This window comes from Rhinichthys klamathensis, unplaced genomic scaffold (genome assembly GCF_029890125.1).
Source record: "Rhinichthys klamathensis goyatoka isolate OS25496 unplaced genomic scaffold, OSU_Roscu_1.1 h1tg000001l_1, whole genome shotgun sequence".
Classification (NCBI taxonomy): Eukaryota; Metazoa; Chordata; class Actinopteri; order Cypriniformes; family Leuciscidae; genus Rhinichthys; species Rhinichthys klamathensis.
In genome coordinates this window covers 1727153-1752328 of record NW_026606555.1, presented here as the reverse complement: position 1 = coordinate 1752328, position 25176 = coordinate 1727153, and the positions used below count along the sequence as shown (strand labels likewise).

The window sequence follows — 25176 nt, the reverse complement described above, 5'->3', positions numbered from 1 at the left end:
ATGAAAGGCTCATTAGTATGCAGTCTGCTCAGGTGAGAACTGCCTAATTATTCATGAGGGGGTTGGGCCGTTCCGCCCATCCGCATATTGCCTTTGCAAACAAAAAAATGTTTTTCACAATTTAAAACAATCTATTGTTTTATGTGAATGATTAGGCAGAATGATTTTCAGATCAATTTGAAGCAAAAACTCTAGGCGACAACATCCACTAGTCAAAAGTCTTGTGGACAGATATTTAGTATGTTATTTGTGGCCTTATATTAGAAACTTTAGTTTTTAGTTTTTTCAATAACCATGCATAAACAATATTCTCTCAAAAATACAAACATGTACATACATGTTGCTCACATATTATGGTAGCCCTGTGTGTGCTATATAGAATGTAATTTCACCTGTGCCATTAATATGTTTATAAGCAACTGAAAAAAGCAGAAATGTCAGAGCATGCCAAAACATCTCAAGGACCCCGAAAACACCTCAGACCCCAGAGGGTTAAACTCTGAATGAGATTAGTGAATGAACAGGCTATATTATAATTTTGTCATTATCATCAATATAACAAACAACATTCAAAAACTGTGTGTGTGTGTGTGTGTTTTGTCAACATAAATGCCTAACCTTTTGGTCCCTCAGGCCCAATATCTCCTTTTTCTCCATTGTGTCCATCCTGCCCACCTTTTCCTGCCAGTCCACGAGGACCCTGAATCCCCTTTTCTCCTGACAAGCCTGACAAAAAAAAAAAAAGTTTCTTTAGGATATATACTCAAGACACATGACATACACATGAGCTGTCATTGGGTTGTGTTCATACATGTGGATGATTTAGAGGCTATAGCTGGTCAGTCAGTTGCTGGTGATGATGTGTTTTGGCTGTGCTTCACTGTGTGTTGTGTGAGTGTGGTACTACACCTCTTATTCCCGTCAAACCAGGAAGTCCAACTGGTCCCAGGGGCCCCACATCACCCTTTTCACCCTTTGGTCCTGGGGGTCCTAAAAACAGAACAACAACATTTAACAATTAAAACAGAAGTGTAAAAAATTGATTCATTACTGGCTCCAGAATCACCTAACAACAGATTTCTTATGACCTAGACTAGCAGGCTCTGTTTCTTTGTTCAGTCCAATTTGTACAATGGAGAACATGTTTACCCTGCTCTTTGGACTGTGTGTGTATGTGGACTGTGAAGGATAGGACATATTTTCTGTAGCCCTTTGGGTGAAACAACTTTTACTCAGTTCTTTAAAATGTATGTGTGTAATTATTATTTTTTACAATACTCTCTTATAATTATAAGTAATCTCTTCATAGATAGATTCCCCCAAAAGTTTAATATTGTGGTGCCTTCAAATCACTGCTCTGTTTGTTTAAGCATCACAAGCAGTCCTGACACAGGAATACTGATTCAACCAATCGTGTGAGTTTGGGTTGGGACTACAGTATTTGTTTGTCCAACCAATGGCAAATGGGGGAAGTGTCACAGCCAAATCCTCAGTGTTAAAACAACACTGTTCAGTGTTTATATGTTCAGGGAGTAACACTGAAGTAGTACTGGAGTTAATTAAAGTAGGATCCATCTACAAGTGATGACTGACCATTAACAATGTTTTCTGTAGCTTGTTGCATGAAGCCGGTTTTAGTTGCTAGAACTTGCTACCCAGGTAAGTTTGAGATTAGTTTGAGCAAACTCTGGTTTTGCGGGCTCAATAATATAGATTGTTTTTTAGCTGGTTTCATTGCCATGGTAACTTACGCTACACTGCTAACCTGCTGCGGAGCTAGTTAGAGTTCCAAACCAAAATTCAGAAATAAATTTGGAGTAAAGTAACATGTATCTGATGCATTAAAGCCACTCCCTCTGTATCTCTCACACCAAATTAAAGCAGTTTAGAGTGAAATAATTTTAGAGACAAAATTGACCATCTTTTGCTGCTAATGATTTATTATATTTATATCATATGTAATTATGTATAATTCATATAATATATTCTTATAATTATTATATTAATTTACAATTAATATTAAACTTTGCTTTTAAATTTAAATATATAATTTACACTGAACAAAATTATAACTGCAACACTTGTTTTTGCCCCCATTTTTCATGAGCTGAACTCAAAGATCTAAGACTTTTTCTATGTACACAAAAGGCCTATTTCTATCAAATATTGTTCACAAATCTGTCTAAATCTGTTAGTAAGCACTTCTCATTTGCCGAGATAATCCATCCACCTCACAGGTGTGGCATATCAAGATGCTGATTAGACAGCATGATTATTGCACAGGTGTGCCTTAGGCTGGCCACAATAAAAGGCCACTCTAAAATGTGCAGTTTTATCACACAGCACAATGCCACAGATGTCGCAAGTTTTGAGGGAGCGTGCAATTGGCATGCTGACTGCAGGAATGTCCAACAGAGCTGTTGCACGTGAATTGAATGTTCATTTCTCTAGGGCAACTAAAACCCAGGCTATATACATACTAAAGACAAACAAAGGAGATAATCAAAGAAACTCAGAACGAGTCCTGCTCCAAACAAACTAGAACAAAGGAAGCATGCACAAAAAGAGAACATAGATCTAACAAAGAGCAGATGCCACAACAATTACAAGTGACTTGCAGCCACAGAGCTGGAAATCAACTGTGAATAAAATAAATTAAATCTCTCATGAGGATGCTCGAAACAACCTTGTTTGCTTATTATAATTTAGTTTGGGTTTATTTTTTAATACTTTTATTATTATTATTATTAAATTAGTTATTTCCCAGCCATTGCAATAGTGAAACACACTTACTTGTATCATGGCAATTGTTTTTTTTATTTTTATATATTAAAATAATTCTGCCCTCATGTCATTATAATGAATTAATGTTTTGACAAGATGAGCAGATACTGTCTTTGAAGTATATATAGTGCAGTGTTTTTTACTCCTAGTCCTTCACAAATGTTCTGTTTCGAACCAGTGATTCAGAGGGTGTATCAAACTGCCAAAGTCACATGACTTCAGTAAATAAGGCTGGGAATAACTATTTGGAAACTAATTCATAGCTATTTTGAAATGTCAATGGTTCACCTCTAGAGGACGATTTCACTTAACCCATGAACCAGTGTCTATACAGTAAATATGTTTTGTACCTGATCTCGGGTCATTTTTATAATGTAGACACATTATTTCTTTACTCTGGTGAAAAGAGTATGAAATGTTTTGGTCCTCACAGAGTTCTCTGACTAACATATTTCAATGCATGAACTGGGTACTGGCCATATTTAGGTTAAGCACAATGTGCAAAACTTTCAACCAAACACTATCAGCAATATTTAAATCACTGAAGAAAAACTCCAAGGCAGGATTCAGAGGACAATAAACCACACAGGTTGAGTTATGAAAAATATCTCTAATGACAAATTACAATAAAAATTACTATTACTACTCAGAAGTGCGAACACCTTGTGTGTTATAATCAAGCAATGTGCATTCTTATTAAGATATTTATTAAAATGGTAAATTTTGAAAATACTGTTAGAAAAACCATCAAACACTTAACAATTTAAACAAAAAAAAGCTTTTTTTCTCAGTAAAATTGTCCATATTGAGACGATGATAGAAAAGGGACAAGCTCCTACCTTGTAATATAGTTAAATTTTTGAGTGCCATGGAGTGCTCCCATTCCTTTAGCCTCAGATCTGCAGTGATGACGTTTAGGATTTCAATCTCATTCCTGATCTGTTCCTCAAGGTGTATTTGTGTGATCCTCATGCTTGTGGCATCATAGGACACATTTCCAATCTTCTCCTGTAGTTCACAGATTTTCACCTGGTGCAGACTCACATCTCCACTAAGTGAATGGTTTAATGTCTGCACTGTCCATCCCACCTCCTTCAGACGCTCCTGTAGAGTCTCTACGTTTACCTCCATTGTCTTTAAAACTGCATCCTGTGTTCGGATAGAGCCAGCAGCAAAGGCTAACTCCTCTCCCAGACTGCTGCTGTTCCTTTGACTAGATTGACTGATCATGGCTAGATGCTCCCAGAGTTGAGCCACAGAGTCAGTGGTGTGCTCGGAGAAAGCCTGCAGATCTTTGATGTCACGCTCCAAGCCCTGCGCTAGTCGCCCTGGTCGTATTAGTAACAGAAGTGTAGAGCATGTATTAAATCACACTTGTACACGTAAATTCATTTTTATGTTGATGTGATGTAGTGTGTTCACACTGGCAGCTCAAATACAAGTATGATGAGTACACAGCAAAATCCTCAGTGTTAAATTAACACTGCTCAGTGTTTATATAATCCACACAGTGTTATAAGTAACACTGAAGCAGTGTTATATGGAGGGAATTATGTGCCATAATTAAAAAAACAAATCCAGCATTTTGCAAACAAACTCGATCTGCTTTGCAAAGGAAAACTCGATTCGCAAACAAACTCGATCTGCTTTGCAAAGGAAAACTCGAATTGCAAACAAACAGAAAGCAATTTGCATAAACAAAGGTCAATTTGAGCGAAAATGCTGTGGAGTAACCAATATTGTGTTTTACAAATATAAATAATTGAGCGATAGGCTATTTCACAAATAAATGCAAACCATCCGACAAATTGCATGTAACCTTTGAACAAATACCAAATCTAGTGCATACAAATTCATATCTGCCTACAGATATACAATTGTATCAACTAGATTTGGTATTTGTTCAAAGCATTTTCCACAGCATTTTCGCTCAAATTGACCTTTGGTTTTTTGCAAATTGCTTTCTGTTTGTTTGCGAGTCGAGTTTTCCTTTGAAAAGCAGATCGAGTTTGTTTGCAAAATGCTGGATTTGTTTGTTTAATTATGGCACATAATTCGCTCCATAGTGTTAAAGTTACTGAGATAATTAAGTGAATAATTGAGTGATGATTGAGCATTATTGAAGACACCTGATTAGAGATGCGCGGATGGGCTATTATTTCATCCGCAACCGCATCACAAAACTCATCATCCGTCCCCCATCCATCCGCACCAACGTTTTTGACCAATTTTCAAAACCGCACCCGCCCGCCATCCGCTGATTGGGCGATACAAGGCGCTGCTGATGACAGCCGCGAGACTAGAAAGCTCTCAGAATATCAGCAGTGAACTCCGTCTCCGATCGGCGCGCAGGGACAAAAATAAATAAATAGCATAAATTAAACGCACTTCGGCAAACCTGACCTTATCTGATAGGCTACTGTACAATATTTTCATTGTAGCCTAATAGAAAACGCATTTTGGCACATAATTTCAACATGCTGCTATTGTATGGGGCGCCAACAATGTTACGTGACAGTTCTCCATTACGGACGCGAACACTCAGAAAGCGGCACTAAAAGACTTTCAAACTTTCACAGAGGCCTCAAAAAAGCACAAAGCCTTTCTTTAAAGCGAATTTCGTTTTGTATTAATTGTATCTTCATTTTAATCCATGTTTCATTAACCAATTTCCTGGATTTAATAAATAGGCTAAAAAGTAAATAGTCTATCTTGATTGTGTAGTCTATTTTTCATTATAAAATATTAGGCTGTGTATACTAACATGGATCAATTATTAATGTTAGATTTCATCTGTCTTTTGTAGGCATAGCTGATGGCGCACCAACGAAAAAGCCTAGGAGTGACTTCGGCGTTTCTTTAATATCGAGGCTCTATAGTTTATTATATGATTGTTAGGCCTGTTGATGGTATAAAATGAATTGCACTGTGCCTGAAAAAGACGCGCTCTCCACTCTCTTCCCGTGCATTCAAAATTAACGGGAGTCTTCAGAACAGGCTCGTCCAGCGTCAACAGCACCGAACTTAGCTCCAATGTCAATTAACGTCTGGGCCACTTGGTGGAATCCTTTACGAGAAACAATATCGAACGGGTGCATATCAAGAGAGCGCACAACTTATTCGAGGCAACACTTTTCTGACCTTCTATTTCCTTTGTTTTTAATTATCCTTTTTTTAGTTTGTCACGTACCTCCTTCGCCGGCGTTTCCATCTCTGATAACAAGCAGTCTCTGCATAGACTCGACTAGCTGATGAAAATTTGACTATTTCAAAGTGTGCTCGATTTTTTTTTTTGGATGTAGGTATAGTCAGATAACAATATTTAACAATGTATATTTTTCATTTGATTGGTTAAACCGCCCGCCACCCGCCCGAATTTAATTAAAATATTTTTTTTCGTCCCGTCATCCGCCCGATCCGCGGTTTATCCGCGGAGTCCGCGGCTGTAACCGCCAACCCCGCATCTCTACACCTGGGGCCCTATCTTGCACCCAGCGCAATTGACTTTGTACATCGACGCATGTATCATTCGTATTTTGCACCCGTGCAAAGCGGGCTTTTCCCTCCACAGACGCACGCCGGCAAACTAGGGAATGAACTTGCGCTCACTGGGCGGTTTAGCGCAAAAAAGGAGGCATGTTTCGGCGCAAACAATCCCTGGTGCTATTTTGCAGTTCCAGAAAACAATTGTGCCACTGGCCAGAAAAAAACTAGTCTAAAGTCAGTAGCGCGTTGCGCGTTGTTCATTATGCTATTTTAAGGGCGCATGCTTGGCCATAATCAATGTAGCGTGTGCACAACGCGCATACACTTTGATTCTCTCATCTAAGCAGCAGTTTTCATTTTTGCAAATCATACATTATTACGATAGATAGATAGATAGATAGATAGATAGATAGATAGATAGATAGATAGATAGATAGACAATTTATTATAAAAGCATACATGTAGCTTACACATTTACCCAAATTATCATACGCCTGTTTAACAGAAGTTAATTTGGGTGGGTTTCTCCATCCCCAATGTCACTTCTCTGTGTTTTACGGCCCTGACGAGAACGTTGCTCTCCTCGGCTGTGAACCGCTCCTGGCGCGCGCCTGGCAAATCCGCCGTTATAATAGGAATCTGCTTTAGAACATGCGCGCCCTCTCTTAAAGTGAATGTGAGATGACGGTCTGATTGGTTTATTTCACGTTACGCCCAAACCACACCTATGAATAATGAAGCTACTTCAGACCAACCCCTTTTAGATTTGCGCCAGGCGCAAGAGGCATTTATCCCGCCGGGAAAATAGCAACAGCGCCGGGATCCGCCCACAAAGTTACTTGCGCTTTGACCTTTGACACTTGCGTTTCAGATCGTTAAAATAGGGCCCCTGATGTTAACAAGCAGAATCAATGAAGGAGAAAATCATAAACTTTAGATTTTGTTTGGCTGCTGTACCTGAGTTATAACAGCCAGATGAACACATAGAAAAGGTGATCTGATGGTGTTGGTTGTGTTTTAACAATCATTTTTTCACAATCATTAAACCTGAATCACTGAACTTTTTGATTGATTCACTTCTGTTGCAACGATAATTAGTTATTAACTTAGGGGCCGCTAACACGACACCGTTTTAACAGAAAACTCTTAAGTTCTCTCTACGCAAACTTTAAAAACGCGAACCTGTGAGAACGCTGATGAGGTGCACATGCGTTACTAAGAGTTCATTCTATAGGTGTGCGCGTTTGAATATATGTGCGCAGGCATGTAGTCCTTCCCTAAAAAAATAACCCTCAACAAACTACTTGTTTGGCCTTAAAATTTATCATACATAATTGTATCGCTTCGGCGTAGCCACGTGAACCGGAATTATCCCGACAACACAAGAGATATCCCTTTAAGACACACAGACCTAAAAAATCAGCCTGTGAATCTCAACAATGGTGACAATTATAAAGCATGTTGCAGTGTATTCTGGGTGCCACCAAACAAAACTTATTCATGGCTCCCATCATGCATTGCTGCATGAATAAATAATGAGCTTATGTGCAGAGGTGATCTGTTTGTCACCATTGCTGAGATTCATACGCTAAATCTTGATGTCTGTATGTGCCTTCATAAGATATTTTTTTTTGTAATTGATTTGATCATTTGGATTTCATAGGAAAGGCTACAAATGCGATGCTCTACAAGGATAGTGCTGCTATAAACCATAAGGTAAACTTAACTCAGAAATTTTGCTCTCAATGAGTTCAATGTTTTAGGTCAAATAATGATTATGTTAAAACACAACCAACACCATAAGATCAACAACAAAAAAGAGGAATTACACGCACATGTTCGTTTTCAACATGAATTTAGAGACAGTTGTTTGCTTTCAATTACTGAGACATGGCTATCGAAATCGGACTCTGAAAAAGATCTGTTAATCTATGGATTCAGTGGCCCATTTCGTACTGATTGTGATGCAGGGATAACTGGCAAGATGCGGTTGGAGGAGTATGTTTATACGTGAACGAGCACTGTTGTGGTGAGAGAGTGACCATGCACCAAAGACATTAAGATGTTCATGGTATCCCTTCATCCACATTACTTGCCTAGAGAGTTTCCCCAAATATGCAGTGGTGGAGGAAGTACTGAATCTCAGTACTTAAGTAAAAGTACAAATAACCAGAGACATATTTACTTTAGTGAAAGTAGAAGTACCACAATGACAACCCTACTTAAGTAAAAAGTACCTGATCTTAAATGTACTTTAAGTATTAAAAGTAAAAGTACTTGCATAACAATTTATTCTCTTATGTCTATATTCTAATGATTAATAAAACAGTTCATCCTAACTCATTCAACCTAATAATCCTATAATGGTGTTCAATAATGATGGAAAAGCCGTTATTTTAAAAGTTTTAGTCACCATTTCTGAACAAGCTTGCAATTAGGCAATATACACATCTAGCTTAATTTGACGGGGTTTGGCTGTAAACGCGATTCATTTATGGCTTAATTCTGAACCTCTTGGCTTGCCATACTAATCCTAACCAAACGTATAATAGGCTACACACGCACCCCACACCACTACTAAACCTACCCATGCGTATCCTATGCACGTAAAAACAAATTTCCGCATATAAATTGCACGATAAACACACTGCGTGACCGGGTTGATATGGCAACCAAACTTCACTGGTGAGACAAACGTGCGACGAACGGACGGTCAGGATGACGTTTTGGCAGGGGAAAACTGATCAGAAAATTTAACGAAAATGTAACAGAACGTTGTAGAAATGTAGTGGAGTAGAAAGTATAATAATTCAGTCCCTCCAGAAAAACGCGATTATGCGATCGCTGAATTCAATGCAAAATCAGCCAAAGTCCGCATATTTTTGCGGGGGTCGCATTTTTTCAAATACTCCGCAATTTCGCCGCATAAATTGCTGATTTCCGCGCAAAATATGCGGGGCTTGCATGATTTCATAATCCCCGCATTTTCGTCGCAAAAAAGTCACATATATCTTAGCAGAAAGTTGGAAAATGTTGCGTTTGCTTCACACAAGAGCAGCCACTTCCCCCTGTTGCCATGGGGACGTTATGAAGTGACGTAATTACGCGACGTGAACATCATTGAAAAGCTGTAAAACAGGAGCACACTTTATTTTTAAATATTTCATTTATTCATTTTTACTGAAGCTGTAGCATATTCCTCTAGTAAAGCTACAGAACTGGTTTGACTCAATGTTTTGTAAGTTTAATGTGTTTATTAAGGTCTTGTAACGCGTTGTGTCGGGAAGAAAAATAGGGATAGCTCACAGCTGAAGTTATTGCAGAGGCCAGACAGACTCACGGAGGCGATTGGCATCTCACAACTCGCACTTTATTCCCAAATCGAACTCGTAACTGTCTGTCACACGTTCTACCGTCCACATCGTTACTTAATAAACAAAATAAGATAAAAGTAGCATCAAACAGAAATTACCCGCACACATGGGGTGTTCGAGGCGCATGGCACATACAAATATAATACTGCAGACAGTTGGGAGCGCGCAGCTCTTAAAGGGGCCACACCTTATTTCCACTCGTTACAGTCTGAAATAAAACAAGATGAGAAATTAAATATTTCCAGCACTTTCTGTGATGTAGTATGCTTGCTTATCATAGGAAGTAATAAGAAAGGACTCTTTACATTAAGGTAGTAGCCTAGTGAGAACAGGGTGTTGGGGGAATCACTTTTTTTTCTCTTTTTCATCAAACCTCAGTTTTTGCAAGTTCCCGCAATTTTTGCAAGTTCCCGCAATTTTTGCAAGTTCCCGCAATTTTTGCAAGTTCCCGCAATTTCATCGCAAAAAATTGCATAAATATCCTGCATATTCCATCGCATTTTTAAAGAAAACGGGCCGCGTAATCAAGGATTTTTGCCCGCAACAATCACAAAAAAACTCCGCGTTTTTCTGGAAGGACTGATAATTGCTGCAAAATGTAACCAGTGTTGTTTTTGGCAGCCCTTTTAGTTTTAGTCTTAGTCTTTTGGACGAAAATGCTTTTTAGTTTTAGTCACATTTTAGTCACTTAAAAACTTCATAGTTTTAGTCAAGTTTTAGTCGACGAAAACAAAAAAAGCTTTTAGTCAAGTTTTAGTCGCCGAAAACGCAAAAAGGTTTTAATCAAGTTTTAGTCAATTTTAGTATTAGAGAAAATAAAATGCGGCTCTGTCAAAATTGGTGTCAAGTTTAAAAATAGAAAAGAAATAAAAGTGCCACTTTGCAATCTGTTAAAAAAAAGAAAAGAATAGAAATCCATTTGGCAAGACAGGTCTATTTATCCCTGCATTAGTGGCTGCAATGAGCCTGTTTTGAATTGCACAATTTCTCAAAAGTCATGCTCAATGTTCAGCTGAGATCTGTACTTTGTTTTTAGTGAAACTGAAACAGCTGAAAAGCCCATCTCACAGAGATATGATGTGGCAAAGGGAAGAAGAATGCACACAGCTCTCTGCCTTTAGCCTACTTAATAACGTGATACACTACCGTTCAAAAGTTTGGGGTCAGTGAGAATTTTATTTTTATTTTTTGGAGGAAAGAAATCAATACTTTTATTTATCAAGGACAGTAAAGACATTTATAATGTTACAAAAGATTCTATTTCAAACAAATGCTGTTCTTTTGAACTTCCTATTCATCAAAGAATCCAAAAAAAAAAAAAACTGTACAACTGACAGACCAACAACTGTTTCAACATTGATAATAATAATAAATGTTTCTTGAGCATCAAATCCTCATATTATACTGATTTGTGAAGGATCATTTGACACTGAAGACACTGACACTGGTGATGCTGAAAATTCAGCTTTGATCACAGGAATAAATTACACTTTACTATATATTCACACAGAAAACAGCTGATTTACACTGGAATAATATTTAATACTATAACTGATTTTTGTTGTATTTTTAATCAAATAAGCGCAGCCATGGTTAGCAGAAGAGAATTCTTTTAAAAGTATTTAAAATCGTACCGACCCCAAACTTTTGAACGGTAGTGTATATTTTAAATAGATAAAATAGACATAACATCACTGTAAAAAATAAATCGTAAAAAAAGAGTCAAATGACTGGCAGCAAAGGCTGCCAAACAAATACCGTAAAAATAAAGTAAAATATCCTAATTTAAATTAAGTGCAAAAACATTTTACAGATATTTTTCTTAAATGTTTTACAGAAAAACACTGTTATTTTACAGTTATTATCTGGATTATTACGATCAAACACCCTAACTGTAAAAACAATCCCATAAAAAACAGTCAATGACTGTCAGCAATGGCTGCCATACAAAAACCATAAAATGAATGTAAAATAGCCTAATTTAAATAAGCGCAAAAGTAGAAATCTTCATTAAGCTTTTTAACAGAAACACAGTTATTTCACATATTTTCAGATTTTTTTATTAAGAAAGATGTAGGTGATGCATGATTTACTGTGACTATACGTCACTGCATCAGCAACTACAAAGTTACTGTCAGTTAAATAAAGCAACATGCAGCATTTCATCAGTGTTATTCTGCTCATCCTGAACTGAAGCACAGGCTCTACTCTTCAACACAATGGTGACACACAAAACACACCATACAAAAACAATTTACATCCCAACAGAACATTAAACACTAACAGATCTCTCAAGATCTCTGCATCCTCACTTATTACAATCCAGACTTTATTTATTGCATACTAACAATCTTACTGAGAATTAACAGATGTTTAGAAGTTGTTTTTTTATGGAAAATAATAAAGTTTGATGTCACCATGATGAAGATCAGTGTTTGCTTTAGTCGGGCTCTTGACCCTTTGGTTTTAACATTACTTTTTCTCTGGCTGCTTTAACTGTGTGTCTCTGATACATATTGGTTATGGTAGGAATCCAAGAGAAACTCAGATCAGAAGATCTGGTCACTTATTAGTGACAATAGTCACCATGTAGTTGAATGCTTTAATGATGCTACCTGAAGAGTGTAATATCTGATTAATTTGTTAAATATTAGTTGTTAATTTTGCAAACCAATACTGTTATAGAAGATCATGCAGTGCCGTGATACTAAGATTTGATCAAGTCATACAGAAAATATTTTGACAGGATCATACAGACTCACACATACATCAAGAATCAGCGTATGAATCACTACAATGGTGATCAACTACTATAAAGTCACATAAAGGCTTTGTTGATTGTCACCATTGTTGAGATTCATATGTTGATTATTGATATGTTGATTATTGATGTTATACTCATAAAAAAAATAAACCAGCTCAAACATTTTCTTTATAAGAGATATTTTTCATAAATTTCAGATTGGAATAATCTTGTTTCAACATATCAAGGTTCATGGGGAAAAGTATGACAATCATAGACTTTATTTAAAACTTATGCAAATCTATTTATAATGTAATCTCAAAAGATACACTCAAGTATTTTACTGTCATATCAGTGAATCAAGTCACCATATGATGGCTATAACATCATCAATAAATGACCAACATCAGCTGATATTTTCTCTTGCTTTAATTGCTATAAATAATGTATATTGAATACACAGTTAAAGCAGCCAGAGAAAAACTAATGGTATAAATTAAAGGTCAAGACCCCAACTAAAGCAAACACTGATCTCAATCATGGTGACATCAAATTTCTGTTAAAGTTTTTTGCACTTTATTTAAATTAACACATTTTACTTTAATTTAATGGTTTTTGTTTGGCAGCCTTTGCTGCCAATCATTTGACCCTTTTTTTACGATTTTTTTACAATGAAGGTATTTGATCATTATAATGAAGGAAATACCTGTGAAATAACAGTGTTTTTTCAGTTTATTTAAATTTGAATATTTTACTTTAATTTTATGGTTTTTGTTTTGCAGCCGTAGCTGCCAGTCATTTGACCATTTTTTTATGATTTTTTTACAATGAAGGTATTTGATCATAATAATGCAGGAAATACCTGTAAATAACAGTGTTTTTCAGTTTATTTAATTGATGATGTTTTACTTAAATGTTACAGTTTTTTTGGGCTGCCAGTCATGTAATCATTTAACTGTTTTGTTACCGTTTAATTACAGATTATATTTGTAATTTTACATACATTTTTATTTAATTTAAGAAAATAGAAAAATATTGTATGAAAAATACAATCAATTTTCTGTAAAAAAAATGTGAATGACTGGAATTTGTCATTAATGTCACAATACCTAAAATATCAGCTGCATTTTTATTTTACAGATATTATTTGAATTTTACAGTGTTTTGAGTACAATTTAAAATGAAAGAAAATGATCGTCAAAAACTCACAGTTATTTTCTGTGATATTAGGATTTTTTTTTACAGTATACTGTGTTTGATATGGGATTAAAATGATGGGTAGTGTATGGGCAGTGTATAAGATATAAACTAATGATTAATTACTTTGATATTCCTTTGTTCCAATCAGAGAATGTGAGCGGAGAGCGCATTTCTGAATATTCCTCCGCTCGCTCATTCAGCTCAGGGTCGCGCGCTCAACACAGAATGGCCTGCTGGTTCGAGAATATGTGGAATAAGGGCTGCCTCCGACTGAAGTTTTTATTCTAGTCGACTTGTTCATTTAAGCCATTAGTGGACAAATTGCCCCTTTATATTAATTTAATTACTTAAATAGGCTATACAGGATATTGAGCATTATAGCCGCACTCAAGCGCACGACCGCACGCATAAAGCTTGCCACAAAGAACCGGCAAAAGTAATGATTATGAATGTGTAAAAAAAATAGCAAGGAGACATTTAATTGTTTATTAATAAACTGGTGTTTTCGGTGTCGCTGCAAAGATGAATTTGACGATGCGAACTCGCCATGAACGAATAAAGATAAAAAAGGCATAAAACGGAAAATTTCCTCCCGTTTTGGAGGAGACCTGTCACGCCAGTGGGGCGCACCCCACACTTTGAGAACCGCTGGATTATACTGAAACTGAAAGTCTGTCCATAAACCATCTCGTCGTTTCCGACCACCAAGCCCGTTTATTGGCTTCGCCGCCACACTCAAAAAAATGATATGTTGGCTTTACTTAACTTTTTTATGTAAACAGGTTCCACCGGTTCCACATAACTATGTTTCGTTAAACAAACATAATATGTTCATGTAGCTTCAACATCATGGAATTTGGTCATTTTAAGCGACCCAATTAAACTCTGAGGTGAATAACTGAGTGATGATTGAGCATTATTGAAGACACCTGATGTTAACAAGCAGAATCTCTGAAGGAGAAAACCGGAATGTTTAAGTCACCATTATGGAGATAAGTGTGTGTTTTAGTTGGGCTCTTGACCATTAACTTATTAACTTTAGATTTTGTTTGGTTGCTGTACATGAGTTATAACAGCCGGTTGAACAATAAACAAAGGTCATCTGAAGGTGTTGGTTGTGTTTTAACATAATCATTATTTCACAATCATTTGACCTGAGTCACTGAACTTATATTAAACCGAATTTCTGAGTTAAGTTTACCTTACGAATAATAGCAGCACTGTCATTGTAGAGCATACTATTTTTAGACTTTTCAATGAAATTTAAATGATCAAATCAATAAATAAAAAATAAACTTCCTAAAAAATATTTTGAGTAGGCACACACAGACATCAAGAATCAGCATATGAATCTCAGCAATGGTGACAAACAGATCATAAGCTCATTATTTATTCATGCAGCAATGCATGATGGGAGCCATGAATGAGTTTTGGTTGGTGGCACCCAGAATGCACTGCAACATGCTTTATAATTGTCACCATTGTTGAGATGTAAGGAATATGCAGTGGCGTCACATGTCCAACTAGGCATAATAGCACCTTGGACCAATCATATGGCTCTATTAAGGGATCATAAAAATCTACCCTACTACCTCCATAAACCTCCTGAGGTCAGCGGTCAAGCCGACGTGACCACCTCACATTTTTTCTTATCAGTGGGATAGAGACTTATAATACTCCTTAGTTTTTGGTCATACAGATAAGTGTTATACATCATTCGAAACTGTTAAGCAGGGCTGGACTGGGACAAAAAAAATTGGCCCTGGCATTTTGGCCCAGACCGGCCCACTACATATGATCATAAACACCACCGATCTTTGCACGCCCTTGAATACGTATACCATCTCCTATTCCTTAAAACCACTAATGCCATGTAATGAGTGAGTATGAATAAGTGATTTAACAGATGAAATAACTCAAAACTTGTAATTTATTAATACTATAATACTAATAATACTAGTATAATAGTAAAATATTATTAGTATAATTAATACTAGTATAATTAATACTATACTCCAGAGTGATGAATCCTAAAACAAGCTATAAGCTGCATTGCCATAGCTATAACAGTGTTTCCCACAGGATTTTTGGTAAGTGGACCTCTGTCCCTCTATGCGGGTTGGGGTGCATGCCTTTCCGTAATAACTTTTTGTGCATTTTAATAATGAACTCATCAATCTGTTGCACTTTAAGAGCTCCAACCCATATTCAGTGTGCAAATTGAACAAAGAAAAACTCAAACCTCTTTTAGTTGTGATAGTGTCTGTCTACATTACACTATTACATAATAGTAATTATAATATTAATCCCATGACTGTAATTTTCTTATGTAATTTCAACGGTAAAAAACTGTAAAAAAGCAATGGAAAAGATATGTTAATTGCTTAACAGTATGTACCCTTAATATATACAGTGAAAAACTGTAATAGCTCTCATGAGACATTTCATGTAATTTTACAGTAAAATACTGTTAAATGTATGGATTTTGGAAGTACACTGTAAAAAAAAATTTGCATTTACCGTAAAAAATATGTAGCAATTTTTTTTTTTTTTCATGATCATTGAACTAAAATTTACGGTAATAAAACTGGCAGCTGTGGTTGCCAGTACTTTACCGTAAAAAAATATGGTAGTAATATTTTAGGTTTTATGGCATTGAACTTCAGTTTATGGTAAAAAAAAAAAAAAAAAAAAAAACTGCCAGCTGTGGTTGCCTGTAATTTAAAAATATTGTATTACAAACCAATTTGTCATAAAATGTATTATTGAGAATTACCAGAGGTTTAGACGTTGATGTTTTATTGAAAATAATAAAGTTTGAAGTCGCCATTATGGAGATCAGTGTTTGCTTTAGTTGGTCTCTTGACCCTTGACTTTCTAACTTTACATTTTCTCTGGCTGCTTTAACTGTGTGTTTATAAAACACATTCATTATGAGGAATGATAAATACTAATATATTTAATGTTTTTGAGTATAAAGGCTCTGTAACTTTAAAAACACATGGTGTACAAAAAAGGTTTTGACCTTCTGTACGATTTAGACCAACACAGATATCAAGAATCAGCGTATGAATCTCAACAACGGTGACAATCAACAAAATAATCAGATAAAACTCTGAACATCACAAAACAAGCTACAAAAAAGTTGCAACAAAAACAACAGCAAAAATAAAAGCAGATAATAATAATAAAAGAAAATACTAAGGCAATTCAGCATGATTTATTCATGCTGCTATGCATGCTGGGAGATATGAGTTTTGATTGATGGCTCCCATCATGCACTGCACTTTTATCATCACCGTTGTTAAGATTTATATGCTGAATCGTGATGTCTGTGTGTGTCTGAAAGATACAGTAGTTCAACCCTTTATTGTGCAGAATGTTTTTAAAATTCTTCAGATTATCACAACACTGGTGGACCACATGCTGTAGAATCATAGCCCAGATAGCACAAGTCTATTTGATGTTATATTTACATCTGGAAGACGTATTTTTAAGAGTGTTTGCTCATCTGCAAGACGTCTATAGGACGTTTCCTGTCAGATGTCAAATAGACGTTTAGAAGATGTCTTTAAGATGTAATGATTTAGAATGCATGTTAAACTGACATCTTCTAAACGTCTATTTGACATCTGACAGGAAATGTCCTATAGACGTCTTGCAGATGAGCAAACACTCTTAAAAATACGTCTTCCAGATGTAAATATAACATCAAATAGACTTGTGCTATCTGGGAGGGCTACTACAATCAATAATGTAAAATTAATGAATCAAAGATAAGACTCTATATGAGGCTCAGTGAATCAGGCCAATACATTGATGATTATGTCATAATCAATACATAACCAACATCACCTGATTTGTTTTCTCTCTGATTTTAAGGGTCAAGAGCCCAACTAAAGCAGTCACTGATCACAAAGAACCCAGCGCCACCAATGTACGAGTATAAATGGGCCGTTCAGACAAAAAATAAATAACATTTTTAAAGTATGAGATTTATCGGCCCAAAAAGCACGTCGGCCCACCAGATGGCCTGTCCGCCCCTGCTGTTAAGAGTCTACTTTTATTTGTGTACACTCACAATAACGACAAAACTTTGTGCTTTTGTAAAATAAAGAAAACAAACAGGGTGCGCTTTCTACCGTCTCAGTCTCTGTGAACTTTTTTCTGAAACGCGTTTCAAAAATGAACGGAAACTCAGTGAATACTTGCCACACAGACATGAGAGATGTCTTTAGAAAGCTTGAAGTGTCTACTTTTAAATAAGTCATATCGAAAACAAATACTCTCAGTTTATGTAATCCATATGAAACCAATGAGAGGTACAGTCTTCCCTGTCTGACCTCATAATCTTTAATGTGTCCACACCCATGCGCAGCGCAGCCTTTCAAACGCTAATCGTCTAATCGCCCCCATCACCTCAATAAACAAACATCAGGCTTCATCATTCCTCTGCTTTTCATCGAGTTTGGAAGACAAGCTGTGAGTTTACCTTGAATTTCCCTCAGAAGAAGAAGAACGCGATTGATCCAGTGGAGGAAAGTAATTTAAAGGAGCACTTCACCCATTTCAACATTAATCTTTATTGAAAGTGGGTCATATATGTAGTCGAAATGTAAAAGAAATTTTGAATTTGGTGCCCTCTTGACCGAGAAAAGACAGAAAATAACTTTAGGGCGCATTTGTGTGTAAGACCACAACTCCCAGAATGCACCACGTTGCACAGCTCCGCAAGCCACTCCCACTAATCCAGAACAGCGCAAAGTCGCAAACATCAGAGAAATCACTCTTCCGTCTACTCTACAGGGCAAACGTTAGCTGCCAACAGAGTTAGAAATTCATTTCACACAAAATGTATAGTTAGTTGGCTGTGGCGAGCAGGACGAGGGACGTGAGAGCGGCGCGAGGCCGGTGGCGTGAGTGATAATGAACGACACCTGTGAGACGCACTGGTCTCTCTCGCGTCTCTCACCGAGGAGCGGACGCATAAAACGAGGAGCGACAGGGCAGATCGAGAGAGGAACAGGCCTGATTTTATGGTGTGTTTTGTTTCTGTTGTGTGTGGCCAGCAGTGCGGGGCTGCTGGCTTATACTTTTGTTTTGTATTTGTTTATTTTACTATTAAAATGTTTAAATGTTCGCCGATTCCCGTCTCATTCTTCCCACATCAACGAACCCGACGCAGCCGACGCCGCCGCCTCTTGTTTCTCCAACAGCCACAGCTGCTCTTCGCTATATTGTGGCTCGTATAAATAGCCACGAACATCAGTTTCGAGCAAAAGATTTTCAAAATCCTCGTCTTCCATATCGTGTGTCGTAAATTCAGGCATTATGGTAAATCTAACTCCTTGAGCGCTTGTTAGCTTAGCTTGCTGTCTTCCAAGCAAGATGGCGAATTAATAGTTTAGTTTCTTCAGGTTTAGTCCCACCCACTGATCTGTAATAGGCCGGTGGGGTGAGTGGGTCCCACGCCCTTGAATAATAATGAGCTAAAGACTGTAGTTTTCTTAATATGCAATGAAATTTATCTTCCGTCCTATCGTGACGCAAAATGACGATATTTACATCACGATAGGAAGGAAGTAAAACACTTAAATCCTTTTTTCTCCCATCTCATAAAAAAAACAAGCAAAATTCCACCATCATTATAATATATGACTGGGTTTCTAACAATACAAACCTTAATGCAAATGGGTGAAGTGACCCTTTAAGAGCAAAATGTGTCGCTGGAAACATGTTGAAATATAAAATATACACTGTATAAAGGGATTAAGGTTAATCCTCCTCTGCTGAGATCTTGAGAGATTTAATGTCTTCTTTTATCTTGAGTTGATTTCATCTAAGGCTGTGCCTGAAGTCAGTTGTAGTTCTTGTGTTTCTTTTTCCTTCAGTGATTCTGCTTGTTATTTTCAGCTATCTTCAATGATGCTCAATCATCCCTCACTTATATTTTTGTATATTTGTGGACATCTCAGGTTAAACTTCATGACATTTACCTTCATGTAAGGGAGAAGGCCTGGTTTCTAATCAGCAAACAACTTTTGTCACCAGATGTCTTTGGAGGTCTTCCCAAACAGCAAAAATGTTCATGTAATACTGACTGTCATACAACATATGAACTCAAGAACTGAACATTTTGGGCCCTATTTTAACGATCTAAGAGCATGGTCTAAAGTGCACGGTGCAAGTGCACTTAGGGCGGGTCCGAATCCACTTTTGCTAGTTTAACAGCGGGGAAAATGGTCGGGGCGCCAGGTGCATGGTCTAAAAGGGTTGTCCCTATTCTCTTAATGAGTAATGGGTGTGTTTTGGGCGTAACGTGAAATAAACCAATCAGAGTCTCATCTCCCATTCCTTTTAAAGCCAGTTGCGCTCGCACCATAGTGGAAAGACTGAACGCGTCTCCAGAGAGGAAACGGATCTGCTTGTGCGAGAGGTTAACGTGCGCAAACCATATTTTTATGTACACAATAATAATCTTTTACATTGTAATCCTTTTATTTTTAATATTTGGCTAGTTATTTGGCTAGTTTGTGTGCTGCTGTGCGTCCCTGTGTGTGTAATAAGCAGAGTGTACGCGCGTTGTGGACCCGCCTATAGGCACACATTACTAACGCGCTCTTTAAATAACGACATTTTATTTATTTATTTTATGCGCCATTGACTTTAGACCAAGTTTCAGTTGGTCAATGGCACAGTCTATTTCAGTTGCCTCAAAATAGCAACGCGCCAACAATGCGCCTGAACACTGATGATAACTGCGTCGGGCTGAAACTAGCAAAAAAACACTCACGTCACGCCTGGTGCTGCATTGTGCCGGGTGTATGATATGGCCCTTAATTTTTATCATACTTTGTCATTTCTATATATCAATATAAAATAAGAATATGGTGTCACTTCCTCTACAAAATTAATGAAAAAAATATGCAAGTAAATTGATGGGTATTAATATGGTTATTAAAAATGTGTTTGACTAACAAGTGGGTATAAATAACTTTCTAGACTCTTCTGCTTTGCATTTTGGCGGTTACCTAGCTGTTGCAGCTGTTCGCTATGATTATGGAAGAGGCTCTCAAGCTTCCAGATGTTCTCCAGAAGGTCGTCGCTTTGGGAGGGGAGTTGGCTAAGAGATCTCTGCAAGGTCTCAGTGTGCTCTCCCAGACGAGTCACATTCTCCAGCAGTGCTTCCTCCCTCTGTGAAGATGCATGGGATTTTGATACTGGAAAGGGATAAATGTTGAAAAAATTGTTATTTTAAAATGACCGGTTACAAATTCCACACTGCACAATCTCCAATTATCTGGGCACCTGGATGGTGTTCTCCATCGGTAGCCATTTGGATAGCTGCACCCAAACTTATACATGACTTGCACTAAACTTAGCTAACTGCTTTGACACTTTGTTCAAGAACTGAGAACAGAGGATTAATTTCCCCCTGGGGTCGACTTACTGAAGTTTAATCATTAACCCTCTGGGGACCAGAAACGCGCGGGCGCGTTTTGCTCGTTTTTTTTCACATAGCAGAAAAATAGACTTAAAGTACTACCATCATTTCTGTTCATATAGAGTTAAGAAATATGAGAAAATAATCTGTTAAATGTCTACTTTTTTATGTGCCCACATACAATCGAAATAAAATATTGTGCTTTTGTAAAATAAAGAAAATAAACAGGGTGTGCGTTCTGCCTCTCGGTCACCGTGAACTTTTTTTCTGGAGCACGTCTCTAATCTTCAACACAACTCAGCTAATACTATTCACCCAGCCATAAGCAATATATCTTTTAAATCATTTGAGTTTGTACTTTTAAATGATCCCATTCAAAACTAAAATTATTATTCTCCGTTTATGTCATCTATATAAAAAGAGAGACGTGTCAGCCCGTCTCATTATCGTTCTCTCAGCTGATTATCTCTGGTAATGTGACACGCCCACGGAGAGCACGCGCTATTCAAACGCAAATATGTGAAGCAACACATTGAGACGCGTTAACGCCCATAAACTCTGAAAACACACATTATTTTTTAGTCAGATTAATCTACTGTCGTCTTGCGCGGCTATATGAGGAACAATCCTGGGACATTTACCACTGGGTTTATTTTCACTTCGAGGATGAACAGATTCAGCTGAGAAGTAAGTGTTTTTTTGCAAGTGCTTTGTTCTAATCGCGATATAGAATAACGTAGTGTCTGTAAACGGAAAAATAGCGTACTGTTAAATGTGAATCATGTTTGTGTGTGTGTGTGTGTGTGTGTGGGTGTGTGTGTGTGTGTGTGTGTGTGTGTGTGTGTGTGTGTGTGTGTGTGTGTGTGTGTGTGTGTGTGTGTGTGTGTGTGTGTGTGTGTGTGTGTGTGTGTGAATGAATGAATGAATGAACGCACAGATAGGCACTGTTACAGACTAAATAACATTTCGTTGACTCGTTTTGGATAAAGTTTTTACTCTAAAATAGACATCAAATAAGCTTTTTTTTAGGAGTTTCTGCTCATATGTTAAATATATAGTATGTTTTGTCAATAAACTCATCAACTAAGATGTTATAGTGTTTGTTCAAGCTATATCAAAATAATGAATCCTCAACTTTGAAATATGTATGATCAAACTAAGACATTTCTGTCAGGTCCATAAAGTCAAGAACACACAGACAAAATAATTAAGAATTATTTGAATAGATTGCAAACAGGTTGATGTTCCTGAATTGAAATTTGGCGGTATGGCTCTGTTCAGGGAGTCCTCTGACCTTTCATGAGCACCATGAAATAGCAGAGAGTCAGAGGACAGCAGCAGCAGCATTAGGGAACGCTCACACAGTTTTAGACTGTGAGAGCTAGAATATCCCCCTGTGAACAGAGCAGGCAACATGACATAGCAAATGCCACGTTATGCATAAGGAGGAGCTGGGGAGGTGGCGGGCAGCAGAAGCGAGCAGCGAGCCAGCAGAGCGAGCAGCGAGCCAGCAGAGCGAGCAGCAAGCATGTATGAGCAGGGTGAATGAGCTTTAAATAGGGCGCCTTGTTTGAGCTTTGGCCATTGAACAGCGAGGGGAGTTAACCAGCTAATGCGGCTCAGCTGGAGCAGATCAGCTGACGGGACAGTGTTGATAGCAAATAGCATAAGCAGCTGCTTGACTACCTGGCCTGCCAGAACTGACGCTGACGCTCAATTTCTGTCAGGTCCATAAAGTCAAGAACACACAGACAAAATAATTAAGAATTATTTGAATAGATTGCAAACAGGTTGATGTTCCTGAATTGAAATTTGGCGGTATGGCTCTGTTCAGGGAGTCCTCTGACCTTTCATGAGCACCATGAAATAGCAGAGAGTCAGAGGACAGCAGCATTAGGGAACGCTCACACAGTTTTAGACTGTGAGAGCTAGAATATCCCCCCAAACAAAACCACACCTGGCAATCCTCTGTGATACAGAGGATGATTATTTAACCACATGAGCTATTCCCCCCAAAACAAAATTGAGTGTCTCGAACGGTGTCGACTGAGCCGCCCTAATTTAGCGATTTATAATAGTAAAATATTAATTAATTACTGAAATGACTAATCAAGACCGCAATAGCTAAAACATGCTGTTACCTAGATTATCTGTATTTAAACTGTTTGACAGTCTACAGTGTAAGCTCTATGGATAGATGACTAATCCACCTCTGAGAACGAGCTAGATGAATAAATTAACAGCTGATAGCGCATTCAGGGGCGTTAACTGAGCAGAGCACGAGCAAAATAATGATCAAATGTGTTTTATTAACGAAACAAATCAGAGACTTGAGTTCATGGCTTCTGGTCGTCAAGAATATCCCGAACATCGGGACGGAGGTATCGTTCGGAAGCAGCAGAAACCACCGCCCCATAGCTTAAAGGGTTAAACCGGAGCGAGTTTCGCCGCCGTAGTTGTTGCACAATGCGTAGCTGTATACGGTCCGGAGGCAGTCCGCAGAAGTTAATTCCTATCACAGCAAGCTGTTTGAATCTGCACTGCATAGTGGTAAAAGCCAGCGTGAGCAACGCGATCAGTTGCCAATGACAACAGATAACGCACGTAGCCAATATGATCGCATAAGCATTTTTATGAAAACGACTAGTTAGATAGCCCAAATGCCACACGGATAGCATTAACAAGAAGCATGTTGCCAACACACTGATAGCATTAACAAGAAGCATGTTGCCAACACACTGATAGCTTTTAGCAATGAAAAAAGGAACTTAGCTTCGTGAAGATTTTCAGAGATGAATGGAGAATGAATCACGTCGAGTCCTGTGTCAATATTTGCAGCAGAAGCGAGCAGCGAGCCAGCAGAGCGAGCAGCAAGCATGTATGAGCAGGGTGAATGAGCTTTAAATAGGGCGCCTTGTTTGAGCTTTGGCCATTGAACAGCGAGGGGAGTTAACCAGCTAATGCGGCTCAGCTGGAGCAGATCAGCTGACGGGACAGTGTTGATAGCAAATAGCATAAGCAGCTGCTTGACTACCTGGCCTGCCAGAACTGACGCTGACGCTCAATTTATGGAGAAAGACAATTTTCTTTTCAAGATGTTTCCAACTCTAACTTTGTTGAACTTTGAACTGAAATAAAACCATGTCTGTATGGTGAAGGGTGTGTGATAGAAGTGTCCAGACGTATGCACCCTGTATTTTCCTTCTATAAATCCAAACAATCTAAAAGCCATTCTTTTTTAAATCTCCTCATTCTTTGAGCAAGGCTCCTGTAATGATATGGCCTGATAGCACCTAATAGGGCCATTATGGGGAGGGTCTTTGTCTTTCTCAGGTGTGGAATGCCACACATATTAATGAGAGATCACGCCTCCTGCATAAAGCTTTCTCAAACAAAACACATCATTAAAAATGTAAAAGACTTTATTGACTTATCTGAATGAGTAGTCAGGATGATTCTCACATAGTTTTGGAGCAAATATTCTAGGCTATGTGATACAATTTTCAAAAGTCTTGTGAAGAAATAATCAATATGTGTTTTGTGGTCTTATTTCAGCAACTTTCATTTTTATTTTTTTCAATAACCACGCATAAACATTATTCTATTAAAAATACAAACATGTACATACATGTTGCTCAGATATCATGGATGCCAAGTTTGTGCTATATAGAGTGAATTTACACCTTTGCCATTAACATGTTTATAAATAACTGAAAAAAGCACAAATGTCAGTGCATGTCAAAACATCCCAAGGGCCCCAAAAACACTCTGGTCCCCAGAGGGTTAAACTCTAGTGCAAGCTATAATGTGCCAGCCAATCCCCTCATGTACTTCTTGGCATGAAATGATAGATCCTCTGCTTCTAATCAGCAGCCAAATCGTTAACATTTAAATAGTATTTTTCAGTGCTAGCTGTGAACAGGTCTCACTGCAGCTTTTATTGACACTGACACCAACCTTATCCTCTGTAGTACCTAAATCTAGATCTGCTTACTTGCTCAATGCAGTCTATCTACATGTTTGCAGAAGCTCTTTATTTGCACTGCAGCAGCAGCAAACTAGTCTGCAAGACCACATTCCCAGATGGCAAGGTGACATTGATACAATGTTGAGTTTTGATCCAAACCAAAAGAGATTGACATTTC

The 25176-nt window shown here is 37.7% G+C and overlaps 1 protein-coding gene across 4 annotated transcripts in view; it reads right to left on the bottom strand.

Annotated features, from left to right (window-relative positions):
• The window catches only part of scara5 (scavenger receptor class A, member 5 (putative)), a 249412-nt gene that overhangs the window by 44464 nt on the left and 179772 nt on the right, over positions 1-25176 (bottom strand). For all 4 annotated transcript variants that reach the window (XM_056245403.1, XM_056245335.1, XM_056245465.1 and 1 more), the window contains 4 exons: positions 20619-20807; positions 3624-4112; positions 910-990; positions 619-726 (listed from right to left, as the gene is read on the bottom strand). In XM_056245403.1, the coding sequence (XP_056101378.1) occupies positions 619-726; positions 910-990; positions 3624-4112; positions 20619-20807 (867 nt within the window). The remainder of the gene's footprint in view (positions 1-618; positions 727-909; positions 991-3623; positions 4113-20618; positions 20808-25176) is intronic.